Below are 23,320 nucleotides of genomic sequence, written 5' to 3' on the forward strand. Positions count from 1 at the left end.
CTATCACATACAAAAGCCTTACCTTTGATGAAAACTGATTCTCCATCCTTCATCAATAGTCCATATATTCGCAGATGGGGATGATGGATAGTGATACCATACCACTTAGGGATGCAAGGCAGACTGGCCTGATTTTGTGCAGATAGAGACATACAGTGTCTCAGTGACCTCTCTGCCTTACAAGATTTCTACCATCTCTTCCGTGAGAGTTCCTAAGACAAAGCTCCTCTACTGCTTGCCTCTTTCTGTGAGTATGTGTGTATGTACAAATATGTCTATATTATACATGTCTCATTTTACATGCAAGTCAACACATAGTGTTGTTTGCAATCAACTACTGGCACTATTTAACACTAGGCAATATGGCTTGAGGCAGACATGGTGGACTCCGTAACAGACAGAACGTAGAGATGGCTAGAAATCATCCCAATTAGTTGTAGTATAGGTGCAATTTACACTTTTGACCTACATTTCTGTGTTCACCCTATGGTTTTAAGATGCAGAGATGGGGGACAAAGACCCTTAAATTGCATTGCAATTTCGCTCTTCTTGAACTCACATTTATAAAAGCTCCTGGAGGTGCTGATGCTGTTTACCTGGACATTTTCCTTTTGGAACTGCTTGATAGAGATACCCTTAAAGAGACAGATAGATCCTATCACTTTTTGTAGCATAAAGAATGCTGTGGTGAAATGGGTTTGAAATGTCTGTCCTGGGTCTTTGATGAAGGTTTTGGTCCGAAGTACAATGTTCATAGGTAGAACTATATACTCAATCTGAAAAGTGATTGGACCCTGAGGCCTTTAATCTATGCGTTGATTAATGGGTGTGAATGGAAGGGGTGAGAAACTTGTAAAGGAACATGGTCATTGGGAACATGTCTTGGAAGGTGTTTATTGTATTTGGTTGCTTCCTGTGTTGATGTTTACTGTCTGCCAATAATTTGGACAATTGTGCTCATTCATGCCCCTTTCATACTCTTGTGACCATGGACCTGTTTTCCTTGTTGCTAGGCATCTTGTAACAGTGATGAAAATGATTGACATGAATATGACTCATTAGTGATACTAAACTCTCTGGTCCAGAGGAACCATGGCTTAATTCTTTAAGTTTTTTTTTTCTAGAAATTTCATGCTAACAGTAGACCCAAAGTTACCAAAAAGTTGTATCTGGAATATTCAGACAGTGTATCTGTTGTTTTAGAATTAAAGAACTTTGCAGCTTCCCACACTGATCCTCCCTCTGCCTTCAGTACTGTATTTTAATAGATTGCAATATCATATGAAGAAGCAGAAAATGAGGGGAAAATGGAATGGAGGTGAAAATGTGTTAGAATCATTAAATTATACACTTAAAGAAATCAATTGATTTTTTAGTATACAAAGGAAACTTCAAAAAAGCACTGAAAAGGCTTGGCCAACTGTGCAGCTGCTCATGGGAGTTGGTATTTGTCATATCTCCTGTGATGTATCTATTAATAGTAGTGGTTTTATTACAGATGAATAAGACACCAATATATGCATGAAGGGATAACACTGAGTTGCCCCAGGAGAAAGAAATCAGGTAAAATTCATTGGATCTATTGATGAGGAGATTTTTTTTTCTCATAGCTGAGTTGGCAGAAAATTGGACAGATTGGGTTGTACCCCAGTAAGTGTAACACACAGTAGAATGTGGGGGGTTGTGTGGCTATAGGACATATTCACATCATTTCACCTATTATTGAATATCAATGCTGATGAAAGAAGTTATCCTTCACTTATGCCATGCATGGAAGTGGGTCTATGAAGGGGCAGAGAGGAGGAAATGCTGTTCAGTAATGTTTGGGTAGGTTGTGGAGTCAGTAAAATATTCCTGTGATGGGACTTTATTTTTTCCCAATCTTGACAATCAACGGATACCTGATCAGAGAGAGCAATTGAAGATCTGTCTCTATTCACTTGGTTATTAGGTAAGTCTATAGGATATTTTCTTGGGTAATGATTGATGTGGGAGGGCCCACCACTGTGGCTAAGCTCAACAGTAGTCATTTTAATTGGGAGCCTTTTAGACTGTACTAAAATAATAAAAGCTGATCAAGCCATAGAAAATTGGTAGTTTGAATAAGAAAGTTCTCTATAGACACATATATATGAATACTTAGTCACTGGGAAGTGGCAGTGAGTTTAAAGATTGAAGGAATAAGAGAATGTGTGTCTTTATTGGAGGAAGTGGGTGTGTCAACAAGGATGGGTTTGAGTTTTCAAGAAGCCAAAGCAATGGCAGAATCTCTCTCTTTGCTTAAGGATCAATAGTTCTCTATTGCTCCAGTGTTGGGGTCCCTCCCTTGGTGAATGACCAAACTTCTGAATATGTAAGCAAGCCTCTAGTTAAATGTTTTGTTTTCTAATAGTTGCCTTATCCATGGTATCTCTTCCCATCAATAAAAGAGTGACTAAGACAGTGGCAAGCCAATAAGCAGTTTTTTGCTGTTACTGATACAACTTCCTGTTTTGTCTTCCTCGGTGATAGACTATAACCCATCTATTTCCAAGTAATTTTTGATTGTAGTATTCTACATAGTGAGAAAGAAGCAAACTAGAACATTTACATCTCAGGTAGGTACATGAGTATATCTTACCTTTAAATAAAATAAAATGTCTACACATTTGTATTTGTGGTTTTAAGATAAGTGGCATTGGCACTGTTAGACATTTTTCTGATGAATGTCTTACTATGTTTATTGTTGTAAGGATCCACCATGTCCAAAGAGCAAATTCCATAGCAAAGGTTTTATTCAGCTTATACTTCCACATTGTTGTTAATTATCAAAGAAGTTGGGACAGAAACTGAAACAACAAAGGATCCTGGAGTTAGGAGCTTATTCAGAGGCTATGGTGTGGTGATGCTTATTGTCTTGCTCCTCTAGTCTTGCTTAGCTTGCTTTCTTAAAGAACCCAGGACTACTAATACAAGGATGTCAACACCCACAATGGAGTGGGTGCTCTCCCACCAATTATGAAATTTCCTAACAGCTGGATCTTGTGGAGGCATCTTCTCAACTGAGGCTCCTCCTCTTTGAAGAACCTAGATCTTGTCAATTGTTATGAAACCAGTGTGGCATTCTAAATGTATTATGTCTATGAGGAGGTGTGGCCTTGTAGGAATAGGTCGGGCCTTGCTGGAGGAAGTATATCATTTTGGGGCTTTAAAGCTCTACCAGTGTGGAAGAGACCCTCCCTGCATACAGAATACATAGTTTTTCCTGGAAGCATTTGGATGAAGATGCATAATTCTAAACTTCCTCTCCACCACCATGTCTGCCTAGACAGTGCCATATTTTCTGCCTTGATGATCGTGGAGTAAATCTCTGAACGTGTAATGAAATGTAGAAAAGCCCTAATGAAATGTTGTCTCTTATGAGTGGCCTTTGACATGGTGTCTTTTCACAGCAACTAATCCCTAAGAGAATCAGTTACTGCAGAAACTATCCCAGATATTAAAATTAATCAACAATAGAGATTATTATCAAATGCTGAAGCATACAAACTTATTCTAGAGAGGAAAATTGTAATGACTGAGTCCATGGCATTCCTGCCTCAAAAAAGAAAAAAAAAAAACACAAAACCTCTCAGAGTATAGATGGAACCCAGGCAGACCTCCATGAAGTACACGGGCTCCTCAGGAAGTGACCCACAAAGTGGGCAAACTCATAACATTTGAAACCCATGTCAACTGGCGTAGAAAAGAGGTAAGCATATATGCATTGGTTACACCTTCAGTGTTTTCTGAGAATGAGGTCACATATAAGTAAAAGACTAGAATTTCCAGGCTATAGACAGGCTGAAGTTATACATAGGTATGTAGGGGGTCATGTGTTTAGAGAAGAGCTAGGTGGAACAGGCCACTGTGGGGCTTTTTATGGTTATCTGGGGATCTCATTGGAGACCTGCAATAGATCACAGGATTCATCACAGGGAAAGAGTGCTCACGGAAGGAACTCAGGATCCATTCCAACCCAAAATTATCTCACAGCATATTCATTTTCTGTTTTACTTTACTTTTGGAACTGATTACACAAAATCAAGGTTTCTGTGATGATTTAGGGAGTCTCATAAATATAAACATTCACTAGTCTAGATTGCCTGTGTAAAAATGGACACACACACACACTCACAAACACACACACACACACACACACACACACACACACACACACACACACACACACACAAACACACCCATCTGTAATGACAGGCTGGCTATTTGTTAAGAAAACAAAGAAGCCAATGTGGATATGGCCCATGTTTGACTATTTCCTTAAAATTTCTCTTCTTTCTGTGTCTCCAGCTTAACTTTTTGAGAACTCCAACTTAGAATTCATTTGTCTCTCAGTGTCCTCTACTCTTTGTGTGTCCCTTATTACTTTTAATGGTCACCATCAATTAGAACTTTCTTATCTTCAATCTGGTCTGTTTTATGCATGTGAATTTTGGATTTCTTAAAAAAGATATCTTTGTGGGATTAGAGAGATGAATCAATGGTAGCAAGCACTTTTGCACCACAAGAAAAATGGATTTGGTTTCTTGATTTCATATCCAATGGCAAATAATCACCTTTAATGGCAGCTCCAGAGGACCTGACAACGCATGTCTCTGTGTTCACCTGTACTCAAAAGCACATGCCATATCCCCACCCACATAAGTAAAGATAATAAATCTTAAAATGTGAGACAGGTTTCTTTAAGTGTCATTATTCAAAGAAAACCTGATTTTCTCTGATTTCTGAGTCTATTTCAATCAGTTTTCTGGGTTTCACCTTGTGCAACAAGGCCACATTTCTTTTAAATGTCCCACTTTCCCAAAATTTTTGTTTCTCCTTCAGTCTTCACATCAGAGGTTCTACCTATGTCCTGTCCTTCTCCCCTACTTCCTAAACATCCATCTTTTTCTGCCATCCCTGCTCCTCCAAGTTCCATCTCCATTTCCTTATTCTTCATGCAGACCAGAGAAGCTGTTCATTTTAGCATGTATGATTTTAGGTTTATGTATAGTTCACCGCCTGAAATGAAACTTTCATCTTCATTTGATGTTCCTTCCACTGTAGGCCATCTCTTCCAGCAAATTGTTCACTCACAGCATGTCATGTCACACATTTACATTTTTAGAACAAAATACATTTTATTGGCAAAGATACTGGGATTGTCAAAGACCCTTATATAGCTAACACAGGAAAAAAAACTTTTTTTTTCTTCCAGCCCTATATGTTTACATTTCTGTACTTTATGATTTTTCAACTTCAAGAATCTTTGGCACCATAGTATAGACATAGATATGGATGTCACCATGAAACTTGATAAAGAACACGGAAGGATTGTCTAGAACTTGGTAAACAACCTTTCCGAACTTTTTAGAACCATCTTTTCTGGTGTACTGCACCCAGTTACCTATCAACACATCACTGTCACCTCCTGATCTCTCCTCAGCTGGAGGAGTGTCTGGAATCATGTGGAGGTTACCTTCCTTGTAGTCATCCAGGAGCTGATAAGCATAGAGAGCTGGATCCTTCTTGTAGGTAATGTAAAACAAATCCTTCATGATTGGCACCTGGGCTAGCACCACCCCCCTCCAGTTGACCTCAGAGCCATCTTTCCTCTCAAATTTTTGTTGTACCGCTCTGCCAACCAGGGCTCTGGCAAGGTGGGCATCCCTCACCTGAGGAAATACTACTATGGGAGGCAAAACCTTAAGGTTTAAAATCCTGTCATCACTGTAGAGCTCCTGTCCATAGATGCTGTCAATTCCATCATACTTCACCAAGTAAAGAGAAGGGTTTGTTGGCAGTTGACCTAGAACTATGGCCTTCCATTGGGTGACAGGCTCATTACCTTCCTTCCAACAATGAGAAATTCTGCAGCCGACAATATTCCTCAGGGTGTTGGAAGAAGACTTCCTCCTCCTCTTCTTCATGAGGGAGGACATGCTAAGCCTCTTCAAAGGTATTTTCTTCTACATGGCTGTAGCCTTGCTGTGGTATACCATACCAAACCCAGGCAGATGTCTTGTGGCTATCATTCTGTGTTCAAATATACTTGCCCATTGCCTTGGATTGAAGATATTGCCTGTTTAAACCAGACACAATGCTGTTGCTACTGTCATATATATGAGTTACTAAAAGGCAATGGGTGTAGGGTTGGAGAGAATGCTGGACCAAGGCTCTTCTCTAATGGAAATTTTGAGCAGGTCAAGAAGGCTATGCTAAACATGTTTGGGCTTCTAAACTTAATTTGATCAAAATAAGTAGATCATAATCTAGCTATGGTGGCACACTCATTTAATCCCAGCTTTTAGAAGGCAGGGTCAGGCAGATTTCTGACTTAGAGACCAGCCTGGTCTACAAAGTGAGTTCCAGGGCAGCCAGTGGTAGACAAAGGAAAAATGTCTGCAAATCAGCTACAACATTAACAACTAAAACAAAAAACCAACAAAAACAAAACAAAACAAACAAAAAACAAAAAAGAAAAACAAACAAAACAAAACAAAACAAACAATCAAATCAGAAGTTAATAGGAGATGGTAGTAACCCAAGTCTTTAATCCTAGTACTCAAGAGGCAGAGGGAGGCAAAACTTAGTGAGATAAAGGCTAGTCTATTCTACAAAGTGATTTTCCTAACAGTCAAAGCTACACACAAACACACTCAAAGTAAAATTAAACACCCATCCAAAGAAAAAACAAACAAACAAAACAACAACAACAACAACAACAAACAAATAAATAAGGGAAACAAGGAAATTATCAAAGGGAAATTAACAAGTAATTCTCCACAGCTCAGCATAACATACTCAGATGAATATGTCTTCAGCCCTGAGCTAATTTGCCTCTTCTGAGGAACATCTCCTTGCATGTCTATGTCAATGTGGAAGTTGGTATGCCTTTTACCCAAAATGATCAAGGAGAGAACAGAATAAAGAAAATGAGCCAGAGTTCTTACCTACCCTCTCTTGTACCTGCAAGCTGTCAAATAGGTGGCAATATTCACAAATATCCCAGGGACACAGCACAACACTGGCCTTCTGTATTGTGTTACCTGACCCAGACTCAGGATTATTTGGTGATTATATGCCACTGCAACTCCGGCCTCAACAAGTCCAGGCAATATCAGCCATTTTTTTTTAAGATTTCTTTTATTATTGTATCTAAATACACTGTAGCTGTCCTCAGACATTCCAGAAGAGGGTGTCAGATCTCATTAGTATGGTTGTGAGCCACCATGTGGTTGCTGGGATTTGAACTCATGACCTCTGGAAGAGCAGTCAGTGCTCCTAACTGCTGAGCCATCGCTCCAGGCCCAGTATCAGCCATTTAGAAGTAACATTTTCTAAAATACATACGGACAAAGAAGAGCTTTGGCATTTTGATGGAATTTTGAAGGAGATATCGTTAGCAAGGATAATAAATTCAGGAGATCAACTAAACTGGATCAGCCATGCCCCTGGCCCCAAACATGGGAGAATTTAGAATGTACAGTTACTCAGTGTGGGAGGGAAAACTTTCAGCTTTCTATAGCTATGATGGTCCCAGTTACTTCATAAATGTACTTACCCAAAGAAAATGTCTTAGTCGTCAAGATTCTGTCTTTTGATACAGACCAGGGCACAAAAGCTTGAGGAACAAGTTGGGGTTCAGGAGCTGGCCTGCCTTTCACACACCACTGGGAAAATAGTGGACACACCTTCTAGGGATTCTAGTGTCTCTAAGTGGAATAGATGTGCAATCTATGACCAGTGCTCTGTGACATCACCTATTTCAGCTTGCATCATAGACCCCACTCATGCTGGTTCCTTCCCTAATTACACTCAGAAACATTAACCATCTAGGCTTTACCTTTTCATATGGCCTCCTTGAAATCCAAAATGAAATCCCTGCAGAAATGTCCTGATGACCTGAGTCACATTCTGCCCAAGTAAATCACTCTTGTATTGTTTTTATTTTTTTGGTGGTTGGGTTTCTGTTTATTTGTTTGTTGATTGCTTTGTTTTGCTTTTGTTATTATTTTCCTCCTGTGAAAGCTTTCAGTTTCTGATTCACCAACATCCTTGGTGGTTATTTTCCCTGTTCCAAACTTTCCCTGGTTATCTTTCAACTGTTCTTAGTGTCAGAAATGGTGCCAGACTCTTTGAGGCAGCACACTGGATAGCACATCAAAATTCTGTTTAAGAAAACCAAAGTTAGAGCAATTACTATTTTATTCAAACAAAGCAGAAATTTTACAGTGTTAAGTACCTTGTATTGAAGCCAGTTGCAACCTTGAATCATGGATTCTTTGTAAAATGAGAAGACAATCTAGCTCTTGGTCCTGCCTTCAAAGTTGTGATAAAGTTAAACAAACCCAATATCAACCAGTCATGTTTTAAAGGCCTTTAAATTTTTTCAGTATTTCTGGTTACAAGTAATTTCATAGATTAAATGCAGTAACACAGGGTGAAATATATTTGATAATTTTACTTTTGAAATATGGGTAGACAAAATATTGAACACTGGTAAGTATGGAATTTACTTACAAATTAGCGGGCACTTTAATTTTTCATGCCATATAGATCTTCAGTTCTTCCAGAAACATCAATTTCTGGCCCTTCCACGGTCACCACCACACTTTGTATATTCTTTTCATAGATGATGACACTACCCATAGTGGGCTAGACCCTTCAACAACAGCCATCCAAGAAAGATCCTTCCTTAAAGGTGTGGCAACTGGCCAATGTGATGGAGGCAGTTCTTTATCTGAGGTTCTATATTCCCAGGTTGAGTTAACTAAAAAAAAAAAAAAAAAAAAAAAAAACAAGAAAGACCATTTCACATCCATATCATAAATGTTGATTGCCTTACTCTGTATAATTAACACGCAATGGATTAATACTAGATGTCAACCACTTGATGAATGGCTTAAAACATGAGAGAGACTGAGAGAGAGTGACAGAGAGAGAGAAAGAGAGAGAGAAAGAGAGAGAGAAAGAGAGAGAGAGAGAGAGAATGAGAGAGAGTTTTTGATATTTCAATGGTTGTTTGATATTTCAAGCCCAGTGCCAAATCACTTTTAATGAAAACACAAATCCTAATTCTTTCTAAACGTCCCACCACCTGGAAAACTAACTCCTTTGAATATTTGATCTGCTGTGAGCCACAATTATTCAAACTAATAAAGTATGTAAAAGAAATTGTAATCAAGTAATAATTTTCCATGCCACTTCTTGGAATATTTTATATCATTACTTTTCTTTTCTTAGAGGTTAGGGTTATTTGCATAACAAGAGACTAATCAGTCATCATTGTCACATCAGCCAAAGGCATCCTAACCCTGCCACATTTCTACTTGATTAATCACTTTGGCATTACTTATTTGTATGGAAACATATCCCTTCATCCTGATTTAGGAAAAAGTGTGGGAACTGTCGATTTGCAATTAATTTTTTTCATAATGGGACAAAACAGAAGCCTACAGGATTCACTGTATTTCTCCTGGGAGCTGAAGATTTCTGTTCCATTCAATAAAATGTTATAAATATTATTTTAACACAAGCCTAAATTCGTGAAAAAGTTTTGTTTTCATATTTTAATTATTTACAGGTCGTTCTGTGCCATATAAAGGAAGGTAGAGAAGGAAAGGTGTTTTGGAGTCACTGACACACAAATTTAACTGAGGTCTCTTTGCATAGTAACAAGATATACCCATCAACTATATCTGGGGAGTTTGCTTCAGGAACTCTAATGATATAAAGTCCTCAGGACTCTAGGCTAAGATAACAAAACACTGCATATAAGCTATGCAAGATAAGCTCTTGTATATTTTAATTATATTCATGTGTTTCTGCACACAGATCTGTACAGGTAAGTTCAGAGGCTAGGGAAGGGCATAGTATGATTTGCTCCTTCACTCCCTAATTTATCTGCTTTTGATAGGGTTTCCTGCTGAGCTAATAGTGAGGCTGGCTTTCAGGAAGTCATATTCATCTTCCTGTCTCTGCCCCTCTAAAAATCCTAAGCACTGGTGTTGTAAGTAAATGAACACACACATGAATTTGCCCCTGGGCCATCACCTCTGATCCTTCTTTATTTTAAATAATCTCTGGATTACTTTTGCCCTTAATGTAATGAAACTGCTATACAAGGGTTTGTTATTTAGGAGATGGAAATATAAGTCGTCTGTATAGGTTCAGTACAGATATTGTATATTAAGAACTACATTCATTAATAACTTGAGAAATTCATACAATATATTTTGATGGAATTTACTTTCCAGTTCTCTTAATAACTCCTCCCGAACCAAAACCAGATCCATTTCCACCTAAATCCTCCTTCCAAATTCATGTCTTCTTTTCTCCCTTTTGATAAAACCCATTCAAATCAATTGTGTTGCCCATAAAATCTTGGATATGGGGCTACCAGTAGTGCCTGGCCAACCTATAACCTTCAAAGGGCATACCTTTGATGAAAACTGACTCTCCATCTTTCATTAACTGTCCATACCTTCTCAAGTGGGGATGATGGATAGTGAGAACCTACAACTCATTGATGGAAGGCAGACTGGCCTGATTTTGTGCAGATAGAGACATACAGTTTCTCAATGACATCTCTGCCTTAAAAGATTTCCACTATCTCTTCATTGAGGGATCCTAAGACTCAGCTCCTCTACTTCTTGCCTCTTTCTGTGAGTATGTGTACGTGTACAAGTGTATCTATATTATAGATGTCTCATTTTACATCCAAGTCAACACATAGTGGTTTTTGCAATAAACAGCTGGCATTATTTCACATTAGGCAATATGCCTTGATGTAGATGGTGGGACTAAATACCACACTGAAACTGGAGATGGCTAGAAATCATCACAGTTGTTTGTAGTATTGGTGAAATTTACACTTTTGACCTAAACTTCTGGGTCCACCCTATGGCTTTAAGATGGATGGATAGGGGATCAAGACCCTTAACTTGCATTGCATTTTCCTTCTTCTTGAACTCATATTAAAAAAAAAAAAAAGCTCATGGTGGTGATGATTCTGTTGGCCTGGACGTTCTGCTTTTGTAACTGCTAGACAGAGATACCCTTAAAGAGACAGATAGATCCTATCACATTTTGTAACATAAAGAATTCTGTGGTGAAATGGGTTTGCAATGTCAGTCTTGGGTCTTTGATGAAGATTTTGTTCCGAAATACAATGTTCAAAGGTAGAACAATATATACAATCTGAAAAGTGATTGGACCCTGAGGGCTTTAATCAATGAGTTAATTGATTGATGGGTGTGCATGGAAGGGGTGAGGCACTTGTAAAGGAACATGGTCATTGGGAACATGTCTTGGAAGGTATTTATTGTCTTTGGTCGCTTCCTGTGTTGATGCTTACTGGCTGCTAATAAGTTGGACAACTGTGCTCCTTGATGCCTCTTTCATACTCTTGTGACCATGGACCTGTTTTCCTTGCTGCTAAGGCACATTGTAACAGTGATGAAAATGATTTACATGAATGTTTTTCACTAGTGATACTGACTTGTCTGGTCCAGAGTAACCATGGTTTAATTCTTTAAGCTTTTTTCTGGAAGAATCATGCTAACATTAGACACAAAGTTACCAAGCAGTTGTACCTGGAAGATTCTGGCAGTGTATCTGTTGTCTGAGAAATAAAGAAATTTGCTGCTTCACACACTGGTCCTTTCACTGTATTCACTACTATATTTTAATAGATTGCAATATCATATGAAGTAGCAGAAAATGATGGGAAAATGGAACGGAGGTGAAAATGTGTTAAAATCATTAAATTACACACTTAAAAATAAAGGAATCAATGGATTTTTTAGTATAGAAAGGATACTTCAAAAAAGCTGCTGAAAAGGCTTGGCCAACTCATGGGAGATGGTATTTGTCATACCTCCTGTGATGTAGCTGTTAATAGTAGTGGGTTTATTACAGATGAATCAGACACTAATATAAGCATTAAGGGATAACTCTCAGTTGCCTCAGGAGAAAGAAATCAGGTAAAATTCATTGGATTTCCTGATGAGGATTTTTTTTTGTCATAGCTTTGGTGGCAGGATATTGGACAGATTAGCAAGTCCCCCAATAAGTGTAACACACAGTAGAATGTGGGGGTTGTGAGGCTATAGGAAATATTCAGTTCATGTCACATATTATTGAGTATCCTTGCTGATGGAGGTAGTCACCCTTCACTTATGTCATACATGGAAGTGTGTCTATGCAGGTGCAGAATGCAATAGATGGTGTTGAGTAATGTTTGTGTAGGTTATGGAGTAAGTTAAACATTACTGTGATGGAACATTATTTTTTTCCCATCTTGACAATCTACAGTTACCTGAGAAGAGAGAACAATTGAACATCTGTCTCCAATCACTTAGTCATTAGGTAAGTCTATGGGTTATTTTCTAGTCTAATGATTGATGTGGGAGGGCCCATCACTGTGGCTAAGCTCATAAGTAGTCCTTAATAAATGGGAGCCCTTTAGGTTATATTTAAAAAAAAATAGCTGATCGAGCAATGGGAAAAGTGGTGGTTTGAATAATAAATCCCCTATAGACACATATATATGAATATTTCATTACCAGGAAGTGGCAGTGAGTTTAAAGATTAGAAGGAATACGAGAAGGTGTGGCTTCATTGGAGGATAGGTGTGTCAACAAGGATGAGTTTGAGTTTTCAAGAAGCCAATACAATGGCGGAATCTCTCTCTTTGCCTAAGGATCAAGTGTTCTCTATTGCTCCAGTGATGGGGTACCTCCCGTGATGATTGACCAATCTTCTGAAAATGTAACAAAGCCTCCAATTAAATGCTTTGTTTTCTAATAGTTGCCATAACGATGGTCAGGTGATTATGTTAGCCTCTATCAGCAGACTTCGGAGACTAGTTTTCTCCTGAGTTTGAGTGTTCAGAGTACTCTCTGCAGGCAAGATCTCCTCTTGCAGAGAAGGGTCCCAGATATCTGGTGTTCGAACCTTCCTCCTGGCAGATGTTGTAATCCACTCACTAGAGGTACTAAGATCCCATGGAGAGTCCTGTGGGGACCTTTGGGGTGTCCACAGACTCTGCCCCCAAGGTGCCCAGTGCTGTAATGGATTGGAAGGGACTTGTGACCCTGGTCAGGCCGGTTTATCTGCTTCCCTAATGAATGCAGTCTCAGGTCCTGCATGATAGGATTGGAGCAGAAGTGGTTTTCCATTCACAAAGGTCTTAAGATCTCCTGGATGTTTCTGTGAGGACCTTGGGGCTGTCCTCAGACTCCGTCCAACAAGTTGGCCAGGTGCTGGCACAGACCAGAGGGACTTGTGACCATTGTCAGGCCAGTTTTTCTGCTTCCCTAATTAATGCAGTCTCAGAACCTGTGAGATTGGATTGGAGCAGAGGTTGTGTTCCGTTCACCAGAGGTCTTATGATCCCATTTAGGGTCTTTTGGGGACCTTAAGCATGTCTGCAGACTCAGAGCACAATATACCCTGGTGCTGACTTCTCACTCTCTCTCTTATGGTACACTTTTCTGACTCCTTAAACAGATGTTGTAAAGATAATGTTTTCGGACTCTCTAGACGCTGTAACCTTTTCCTAATGTCAGAAGAATACTGCCCAATGGAAGCCATGACACTTGTCACATGCTGGCACGCCGAAGTAGGGTCAAAGGTAGTGTAACACCTCTATACCTTTCAGAGGTATTCTAAAAACACTGCTGGGGGCTCCTTTTTCTCTTGTAGGATCTCTCTTACCTTGGCCAAATTGGTGGGGCACCTGCCAGCTCCTTTCAGTTCTATTATCAGAGCCCAGCTGAAAATTGTCAATTGCTCCATATGGTCAGTCCTGTCAGGACATGTCAGAGGGAAGGCTGCATCCATTTCATTCAGAAGTTTTATTGGTAGTCAATTGGCCCCCAGCATGCTCTTTCTTTCCTCTCAGAATCCTCTCCTTCTCCTCTGTGGTGAAAGAATCAGTAGCTGCTGACAGTCATCCCAAGTAGGCTGAAGAGAGAATATGAGAGATTCCATTAGATTAGCAGGCTAGAGGGGTTTTCAAAGAAGGGAGGTGTGATTAGCCTTCCAGTTATAGAGTTCAGAGGAGGAAAAGGGCCATTACTGAAGGGTCAGCAGTTGTCTGGGGCCTGCTGGAGGAGGGTCATAAGTACATAAAGGCAGTGCAATGGTTGAATCTGGTCACTCTGGGCTTCGAGCTCGCTGGCCTTGGGCTTTAGCAACTGGTCCCTCCCCAAATATCTAGTGGCACCCTGTTGAGAGTTCTTGGAGGGGACCAGTTGGGAATATGGGGGTGGGGTGCTATGCCATTTTGGAGGTTCTTCTAACTCTGGATAGATCTTGGGAGAAACCGAGGGCTGCAGTTCAACCTGTGCCAGTTTTAACTTTTTTTTTCACCTCTGGGTGGCAGAGGGCCAGGACTGGGGAGCCTGGATTATTCTTTTTAACCCAAGGCTTTAAACAGGATGGGAGAGGGGGGATCCTGTGCTAAATTTTTCTAGATGAGAATGTATGGCACGTAATCTGGCTGAGACCCTGGTCCCCTCTGTAAAACAACTTTAAGAGCTGAAAACAGAACCAAACAAAGAGTGCCCTCTAGTGGCCAACTATCATCAAAGCTGGCCATTCTGTAGATCAGAAAGTTCTCTAAAATCGATTTCAGACATCCACAGAGAGAATGTGAGTGTTAGTCTTAATTTCAGTCGAGTGATCAAGGGTCAGTCCAAGGGGCATGATAATAGTCGGTCCCATCATCAGAGTCACATACAGGGAAAAAAAACATATACACAAAAAAGATTACAATAACCAAGACCAGGCCCCAATAAGATGGCCAAGAAAGCACACACTCACTTGGCACCCAGTAACAGAAACAGACAGCCGAGTGAGCACACTCTCACTTGGCACACTGATAGGAGATCTCCAGGTATCCCTAGAACTCCCTCAGAACTCCAGGGATGTCCCAAAGGGTGGCAGCCGGTTTCTCCTGACATGTCTGTCAGTAACCCTTTTCCATCTGAAAAAGGGAGTTCGTTGTTCTCACGAGCATTTACAACTGCAAACGGAGAATAGTGAATTCAAACAGAGCTGGCACAAATATTAGAGACAAAGATAGAGGAAAGTTATAGAAAAAGATAGAGACAAAGATACAGACAAAGATAGAATCCTACCTCCAAGCAGGGTCTCTGAGAATTGGGGTAGGCCACAAATCATGGTGGAGAAGCCCCCAAATGTAAGACCTCAGAAGCTGGGCCTCCTCTCAAGTCCCGGGATGAGCTGGCCAGCACCCCAATGACCCAAGAGAAAACCACAACTGATGCAAACTGCAAGAGGTTTTACTATTAGCTGGCTGAGGACAAAGTCACTCTGCCTAGCAGGGCAGGGGAGTTTGACACCGAGCTGTGACAGTAAGGGGCTTTTAGCAGCTAGCTGGGGAATTGGGAGGAGTTGGGAGGAGAGTTGGGTGGAGTTGGGAAATGTGGGCAAGGGAGTTCTTCTCTTCCTGATGTTCTTGGTGAAATTTACAAGGCAGGAGTGGGGCGTGAGTCCTTTCTAAATTTTTATCTCCTTGTCCTTGGCACAGGAAGGCAGGCATCTCTGGTTGAAAAGTATAGAAACAAAAAGCCTTTTTGCTGGCTATAGAGAACAAAGAGCTTCTTCCTAGCTGTATTTTCAGAGATCAGGGAAAACAAGCTTGGAAACGTCTAGGGGATTTACCTTCCTGCGAGATACACTTTAAGTTGGAGTCTCACCATAGGACATTTTTTCTACCACACAAAAAACTTTACACAGAAAATTATTTTAATTATTTTTAATGAATATATAATATTTGATTTGAACCATATGTCATATCCATATAAAATACATGGTAGAATTCCAAAAAAAACTTGTAATATTTACTTTAAACAATTCATACATTTACACCTCACAGCACTTCTTCATAACTGTACTACCATTGCTGAGATCCTTCTTCTTCCCAAATGGTGCTTCTATTATTTTTATAATGGTTCTCCTTTTCTTTGTGTGTATATCTGGGAACATCTCATGCAGGTGGTTGTATTGTACTAGTTGCTATGTTTTTGTGATCACAAGGTCTAAAGGACCACAATCTGGTCTTGAACTACACATATAAGAGCATCTGACCCTGAATTTCTCTTTTTCCTGAATCTACTTCTCCAGTCAAGGGATCACAAACACCACTTTTGAAGTACTCTATTGAAATGGGAAAAAATTGAAAATATTACACCGTATCTTCATCTGTTTCTACCTGAGGTGATATATTCTCATCTTTGTCAAATGCTGGGCTCTGTACTATATGGACAACAGAAAATGGAAACATAATATGCTATATTAGTAAAAGGGAATAAAGTATTAATGATTTGAATTTCTCAGGAAATACTACCCAGGTGAATTTTTGAAACAGCTTTTAGAAATGACATAATTACGTACATGAAATCCAGTATAGGCATAGATAAGAAGTAAGGTTTCCAAATTATAGGGCTAGTGAATATTTTTACCAATATTATAGAAAAAAATCCCTAACTTAAAGAAAGATATGCTCATGAATAAACAAGGAGACTACAGAACGCCAAATTATTTGGACCGGAAAAAAATAATTTCTGCCATCATATAATAGTCAAAACACCAAATGCACAAAACAAAGAAAGAATATTAAAAGCAGTAAGGGAAAATGGTCAAGTAATATATAAAGCAAGATCTATCAGGATTACACATAACTTCTCCCCTGAGACTATGAAAGGAGAAAATCTAGGGCTGAAGTCATACAGAATGTAAGAGAGCAGAAATGCCAGCCAAGACATGAAGCAAAACTCTTTTAACATAGCTTGGGAAAACAAGGTATTCTGTGACAATACAATATTTACACAATATCTTCCAATGCATCCAGCACATCAAACGATAATAAAGGGACAATTTCAATATAAAGAGGGAAATTACACTCGAGAAAAAAGAACAAATTAAAGGTGAAGGAAACCTAAAAGAAGATAGCTACATGAACAAAATTGCAACTCTAATAACAAAAATAACAGGAAGCAACAAGGACTTTTCTTAGGATCTCTTAATATCAGTGGACTCAGTTCACCAGTAAAAAGGCATAGAATAAAAAAATGGATGTGTAAGCAATATTCAGCATACCAAAAACAAACACCAAGGACAAAGTCAGAAATTACCTCAGACTAAAAGGCTGGAAAAGAACTTTCCAAGCAAATGATCCGAAGAAATAAGGTGGAGCAGCCATTCTAATATCAAATAAAATTGACTTTCAACCAAAAGTTATTAAAATAGGCAAGGCGGGAAACGTCATATTCATTAAAGTTAATATTTACCAAGATGGACTCCCAAATCTAAACATATATACTCCAAATGCAATGACATCCACATTCATAAAAGAAACTTTAGTAAAGCTCAAAACTCACATTGTACCACACACAATAATATTGGAAGACTTCAACACCCCTCCCTCATTAATGGACAGATCCTGGAAACTAAAACTAAAAAGATACATGGTGAAACTTGCAGAATTTATGAAGCAAATACGTTTAGGTGATATCTATAGAACATTTTATCCTAAAACAAACGAATGTCCGTTCTTCTCGGGACTTCACGATGCCTTCTCCAAAATTGACCATACACTCAGTCACATAACATGCCTCAACAGATATAAAATTATTGAAATAATTTTCTGCTTCCTATCAGATCACCACAGACTAACTTCAACAATAATATAAATAATTGAAAACGCACATACACGTGGAATGTGTACAACAATCTAGTCAGTGACAAAACAGTCAAGGAAGAAATATAGAACTAAATTAAAGACTTTTCAGAGTTTAATGAAAATGTAGCTACAACATACTGCAAGTTATGGAACACAATGAAAATAGCCCTAAGAGGAACACTCATAGCTCTCTCTGAATGCCTCTAAAAAAAAACCGGAGAGAGGATATAGGAGTAGGTTGACATCACACCTTAACACTATAGAACAAAAAGAAGCAAATTCACCCAAAAGGAGTTGAAGTCAGGAAATAATCAAACTCAGTGCTAAAATCAACCAAGTGGAAACAAAGGAACAATACAAAAATAATCAAACAAACTGGGAGCTTTTTCTTTGAAAAAATCAACAAGATAGATAAACCATTAGACAGACTAAATAAAGAACACAAGGACAGCATCCAATTTAGCAAAATCAGAAATGAAAAGGGAGAAATAACACCAGAAATTTAGTAAATTTTCAATATCATCAGATCCTACTATTCAAGGCTGTACTCAACAAAACTTGAAAGTCTGGATAAAATGGACACTTATCTAGACAGATATCAGGTACCAAATTCAAATCAGGATCAGAGAAACCCTGTAATTACTTCTACCACTGTGAGGAGCCGCCCTCACGGTCACCAATACAAGATGGTGCTGACAACACCATTGTCAACATTGCTCATGGTGAGTACGCTCAGGCGTCAGGGTATCGTTCCATTACCTGAGCCCTGCCACTCCAATGGCGTCATCAGGCTGATGGTGGGCAGACAATTCCGGTGATTCACGTCTCCAACCGTATTTCTAACCATACTTTGCAACCTATATAAGGGAGGGGTTTTCTGCTCTCTGGGTCTCCTGTCTTGAAGCTGTTCATCTATCTCTGGAGATGTATTAAAGCTTTACTGCAGAAAGATCTGAGTGTCCTGCATGTGTTCTTGCTGGCGAGATGGTAGCGCAGGTCATCCGGTGCCATAAAGCCAGGATCAACATCGCTGGCATTGAGGAGAACCCCTGGAAATGGGGTGGATTCAGAACTGCAGGGAAAAGGTAAGTTTGGAGAGGTATGTCTCATCGTGACCCTCTTATCCCTATTGATTTCGGTCTTAATCTAGATGCACCCTAGGAAGGGGCAGTAGAAGCTCTAGTCTTGGTTGCCCTGGCCCTCATTCTGTTTCTTATTCTGTCCATCGAGGCTGGTGCTGAAATTTGAGGTCCATCGAGGCTGGTGCTGAAAAATGAGGTGTTGTCAGTCCGACGTAGATAAGTGGCAGCACTGAGGTATCTTCTAAGCCTTCCGTAGACAAGGGAACAGAGTACTGTGTTTACTTTCGCTTTGCTTAAGCAGTACTATAAATGGGGTGTAGATCGGAGCAGGGACTCACTCTATCATGGCCTCCTCACAGTCAGTGATCACTGCATTACAGGCAGGTTGCCTCCAGTACACTGCAGAACTTTGTTAAGGAAGTGGATCGCATTTCTCCCTGGTATTCTTGTTCGGGGTCTCTAACTGTAGCCTTATGTAGTAAGCTAGGAAGTGACCTTGACCTTAAGCATGAAGAGGGAGACTTACGCCTGGGCCTGGGCACCAAGCTGATATAAAACTGTCTAGAGGATGAAACCTGCCAAACAGCCAATGTGGAGGGACAGGGAATACTAGAAGAGGTTCAGGACAGTATGTCAGAAACCTAACAGAATGAGAGAATGGGAGCTCGAAAAAAGAAAGACATGTCTGGTCGCCATCTTGGTTCCGGGACTCAGCGGGACCTAGGAAATTAGTCTGAACAGGTTAGAGGGTGCGCCAGAGAACCGGACAGCTTCTGGGACGGGCAGAAGCACAGAGCCGCTGAGGCAGCAGCCTGGGCGGGCCGCAGACAACCGGCCACCATCCGGACCAGAGGACAGGTGTCCGCCTGGCTTGGGAGGCGACCTCAGCCTCAGCAGCAGCGGTCGCCATCTTGGTTCCGGGACTCAGCGGGACCTAGGAAATTAGTCTGAGCAGGTTAGAGGGTGCGCCAGAGAACCGGACAGCTTCTGGGACGGGCAGAAGCACAGAGCCGCTGAGGCAGCAGCCTGGGCGGGCCGCAGATAACCGGCCACCATCCGGACCAGAGGACAGGTGTCCGCCTGGCTCGGGAGACGACCTCGGCCTCAGGAGCAGCGGTCACCATCTTGGTTCCAGGACTCCCTGGAACTTAGGATTTTAGTCTGCACAGGTGAGAGTCTGCACCACAGAAGCTGACAGCTTCTGGGAACTGCCAAAGCAACACAGCTTCTGAGAGAGGCCCTGTTTTGGGCCTTCTTCTTCGACCAGGAGGAGGTCCAAAAACAAGATATCTGCGCACCTTCCCTGTAAGAGAGCTTGCCAGCAGAGAGTGCTCTGAGCACTGAAACTCAGAGGAGAGAATCTGTCTCCCAGGTCTGCTGAGAGACGGTAACAGAATCACCAGAAGAACAATCTCTAAACAGAGTCAACTATAACTACTAACTCCAGAGATTACCAGATGGCGAAAGGTAAACGTAGGAATCCTACTAACAGGAACCAAGACCACTCACCATCATCAGAACCCAGTACTCCCACTTCGCCCAGTCCAGGGCACCCCAACACACCCGAAAACCTAGACCTAGATTTAAAAGCATATCTCATGATGATGGTAGAGGACATCAAGAAGGACTTTAATAAATCACTTAAAGAAATACAGGAGAACACTGCTAAAGAGTTACAAGTCCTTAAAGAAAAACAGGAAAACACAATCAAACAGGTAGAAGTCCTTACAGAAAAAGAGGAAAAAACATACAAACAGGTGATGGAAATGAACAAAACCATACTAGACCTAAAAAGGGAAGTAGAAACAATAAAGAAAACTCAAAGTGAGGCAACACTGGAGATAGAAACCCTAGGAAAGAAATCTGGAACCATAGATTTGAGCATCAGCAACAGAATACAAGAGATGGAAGAGAGAATCTCAGGTGCAGAAGATTCCATAGAGAACATCGGCACAACAATCAAAGAAAATGGAAAATGCAAAAAGATCCTAACTCAAAATATCCAGGAAATCCAGGACACAATGAGAAGACCAAACCTACGGATAATAGGAGTGGATGAGAATGAAGATTTTCAACTCAAAGGACCAGCAAACATCTTCAACAAAATTATTGAAGAACACTTCCCAAATATAAAGAAAGAGATACCTATGAACATACAAGAAGCCTACAGAACTCCAAATAGACTGGACCAGAAAAGAAATTCCTCCCGACACATAATAATCAGAACAACAAATGCACTAAATAAAGATAGAATACTAAAAGCGGTAAGGGAAAAAGGTCAAGTAACATACAAAGGCAAGCCTATCAGAATTACACCAGATTTTTCACCAGAGACTATGAAAGCCAGAAGAGCCTGGACAGATGTTATACAGACACTAAGAGAACACAAATTCCAGCCCAGGCTACTATACCCAGCCAAACTCTCAATTACCATAGATGGAGAAACCAAAGTATTCCACGACAAAACCAAATTCTCACATTATCTCTCCACGAATCCAGCCCTTCAAAGGTTAATAACAGAAAAAAACCAATACAAGAACGGGAACAATGCCCTAGAAAAAACAAGAAGGTAATCCCCCAACAAACCTAAAAGAAGACAGCCACAAGAACAGAATGCCAACTTTAACAACAAAAATAACAGGAAGCAACAATTACTATTCCTTAATATCTCTTAACATCAATGGTCTCAACTCCCCAATAAAAAGACATAGACTAACAAACTGGCTACACAAACAAGACCCAACATTTTGCTGTTTACAGGAGACACATCTCAGAGAAAAAGATAGACACTACCTCAGAATAAAAGGCTGGAAAACAATTTTCCAAGCAAATGGTATGAAGAAACAAGCTGGAGTAGCCATTCTAATATCTGATAAGATTGACTTCCAACCCAAAGTCATCAAAAAAGACAAGGAGGGTCACTTTGTTCTCATCAAAGGTAAAATCCTCCAAGAGGAACTCTCAATTCTGAATATCTATGCGCCAAATACAAGGGCAGCCACATTCATTAAAGAAACTTTAGTAAAGCTCAAAGCACACATTGCACCTCACACAATAATAGTGGGAGACTTCAACACACCACTTTCACCAATGGACAGATCATGGAAACAGAAACTAAACAGGGACACACTGAAACTAACAGAAGTGATGAAACAAATGGATCTGACAGATATCTACAGAACATTTTATCCTAAAACAAAAGGATATACCTTCTTCTCAGCACCTCATGGTACCTTCTCCAAAATTGACCACATAATAGGTCACAAAACAGGCCTCAACAGATTAAAAAATATTGAAATTGTCCCATGTATCCTATCAGATCACCATGCACTAAGGCTGATCTTCAATAACAAAAAAAATAACAGAAAGCCAACACTCACGTGGAAACTGAACAACACTCTTCTCAATGATACCTTGGTCAAGGAAGGAATAAAGAAAGAAATTAAAGACTTTTTAGAGTTTAATGAAAATGAAGCCACAACGTACCCAAACCTTTGGGACACAATGAAAGCATTTCTAAGAGGGAAACTCATAGCTCTGAGTGCCTCCATGAAGAAACGGGAGAGAGCACATACTAGCAGCTTGACAACACATCTAAAAGCTCTAGAAAAAAAGGAAGCAAATTCACCCAAGAGGAGTAGACGGCAGGAAATAATCAAACTCAGGGGTGAAATCAACCAAGTGGAAACAAGAAGAACTATTCAAAGAATTAACCAAACGAGGAGTTGGTTCTTTGAGAAAATCAACAAGATAGATAAACCCTTAGCTAGACTCACTAGAGGGCACAGAGACAAAATCCTAATTAACAAAATCAGAACTGAAAAGGGAGACATAACAACAGAGCCTGAAGAAATCCAAAACACCATCAGATCCTTCTACAAAAGGCTATACTCAACAAAACTGGAAAACCTGGACGAAATGGACAAATTTCTGGACAGATACCAGGTACCAAAGTTGAATCAGGATCAAGTTGACCTTCTAAACAGTCCCATATCCCCTAAAGAAATAGAAGCAGTTATAAATAGTCTCCCAGCCAAAAAAAGCCCAGGACCAGACGGGTTTAGTGCAGAGTTCTATCAGACCTTCAAAGAAGATCTAATTCCAGTTCTGCACAAACTTTTTCACAAGATAGAAGTAGAAAGTACTCTACCCAACTCATTTTATGAAGCCACTATTACTCTGATACCTAAACCACAGAAAGATCCAACAAAGATAGAGAACTTCAGACCAATTTCTCTTATGAATATCGATGCAAAAATCCTCAATAAAATTCTCGCTAACCGAATCCAAGATCACATTAAAGCAATCATCCATCCTGACCAAGTAGGTTTTATTCCAGGAATGCAGGGATGGTTTAATATACGAAAATCCATCAATGTAATCCACTATATAAACAAACTCAAAGACAAAAACCACATGATCATCTCGTTGGATGCAGAAAAAGCATTTGACAAGATCCAACACCCATTCATGATAAAAGTTCTGGAAAGATCAGGAATTCAAG

The 23,320-nt window shown here is 40.0% G+C and overlaps 1 protein-coding gene across 1 annotated transcript; it reads right to left on the minus strand.

The window, feature by feature from the left end:
- Positions 1–5,261: 5,261 nt before the first annotated feature.
- On the minus strand, positions 5,262–5,960 carry Gm21794 (predicted gene, 21794). The gene has a single exon (XM_017318797.2). The coding sequence runs from the start codon at positions 5,958–5,960 to the stop codon at positions 5,262–5,264; it is 699 nt and encodes a 232-aa protein (XP_017174286.1).
- Between the last annotated feature and the right edge of the window lie 17,360 nt (positions 5,961–23,320).

Source organism: Mus musculus, chromosome Y, assembly GCF_000001635.26.
Source record: "Mus musculus strain C57BL/6J chromosome Y, GRCm38.p6 C57BL/6J".
In the NCBI taxonomy this organism is placed as follows: Eukaryota; Metazoa; Chordata; class Mammalia; order Rodentia; family Muridae; genus Mus; species Mus musculus.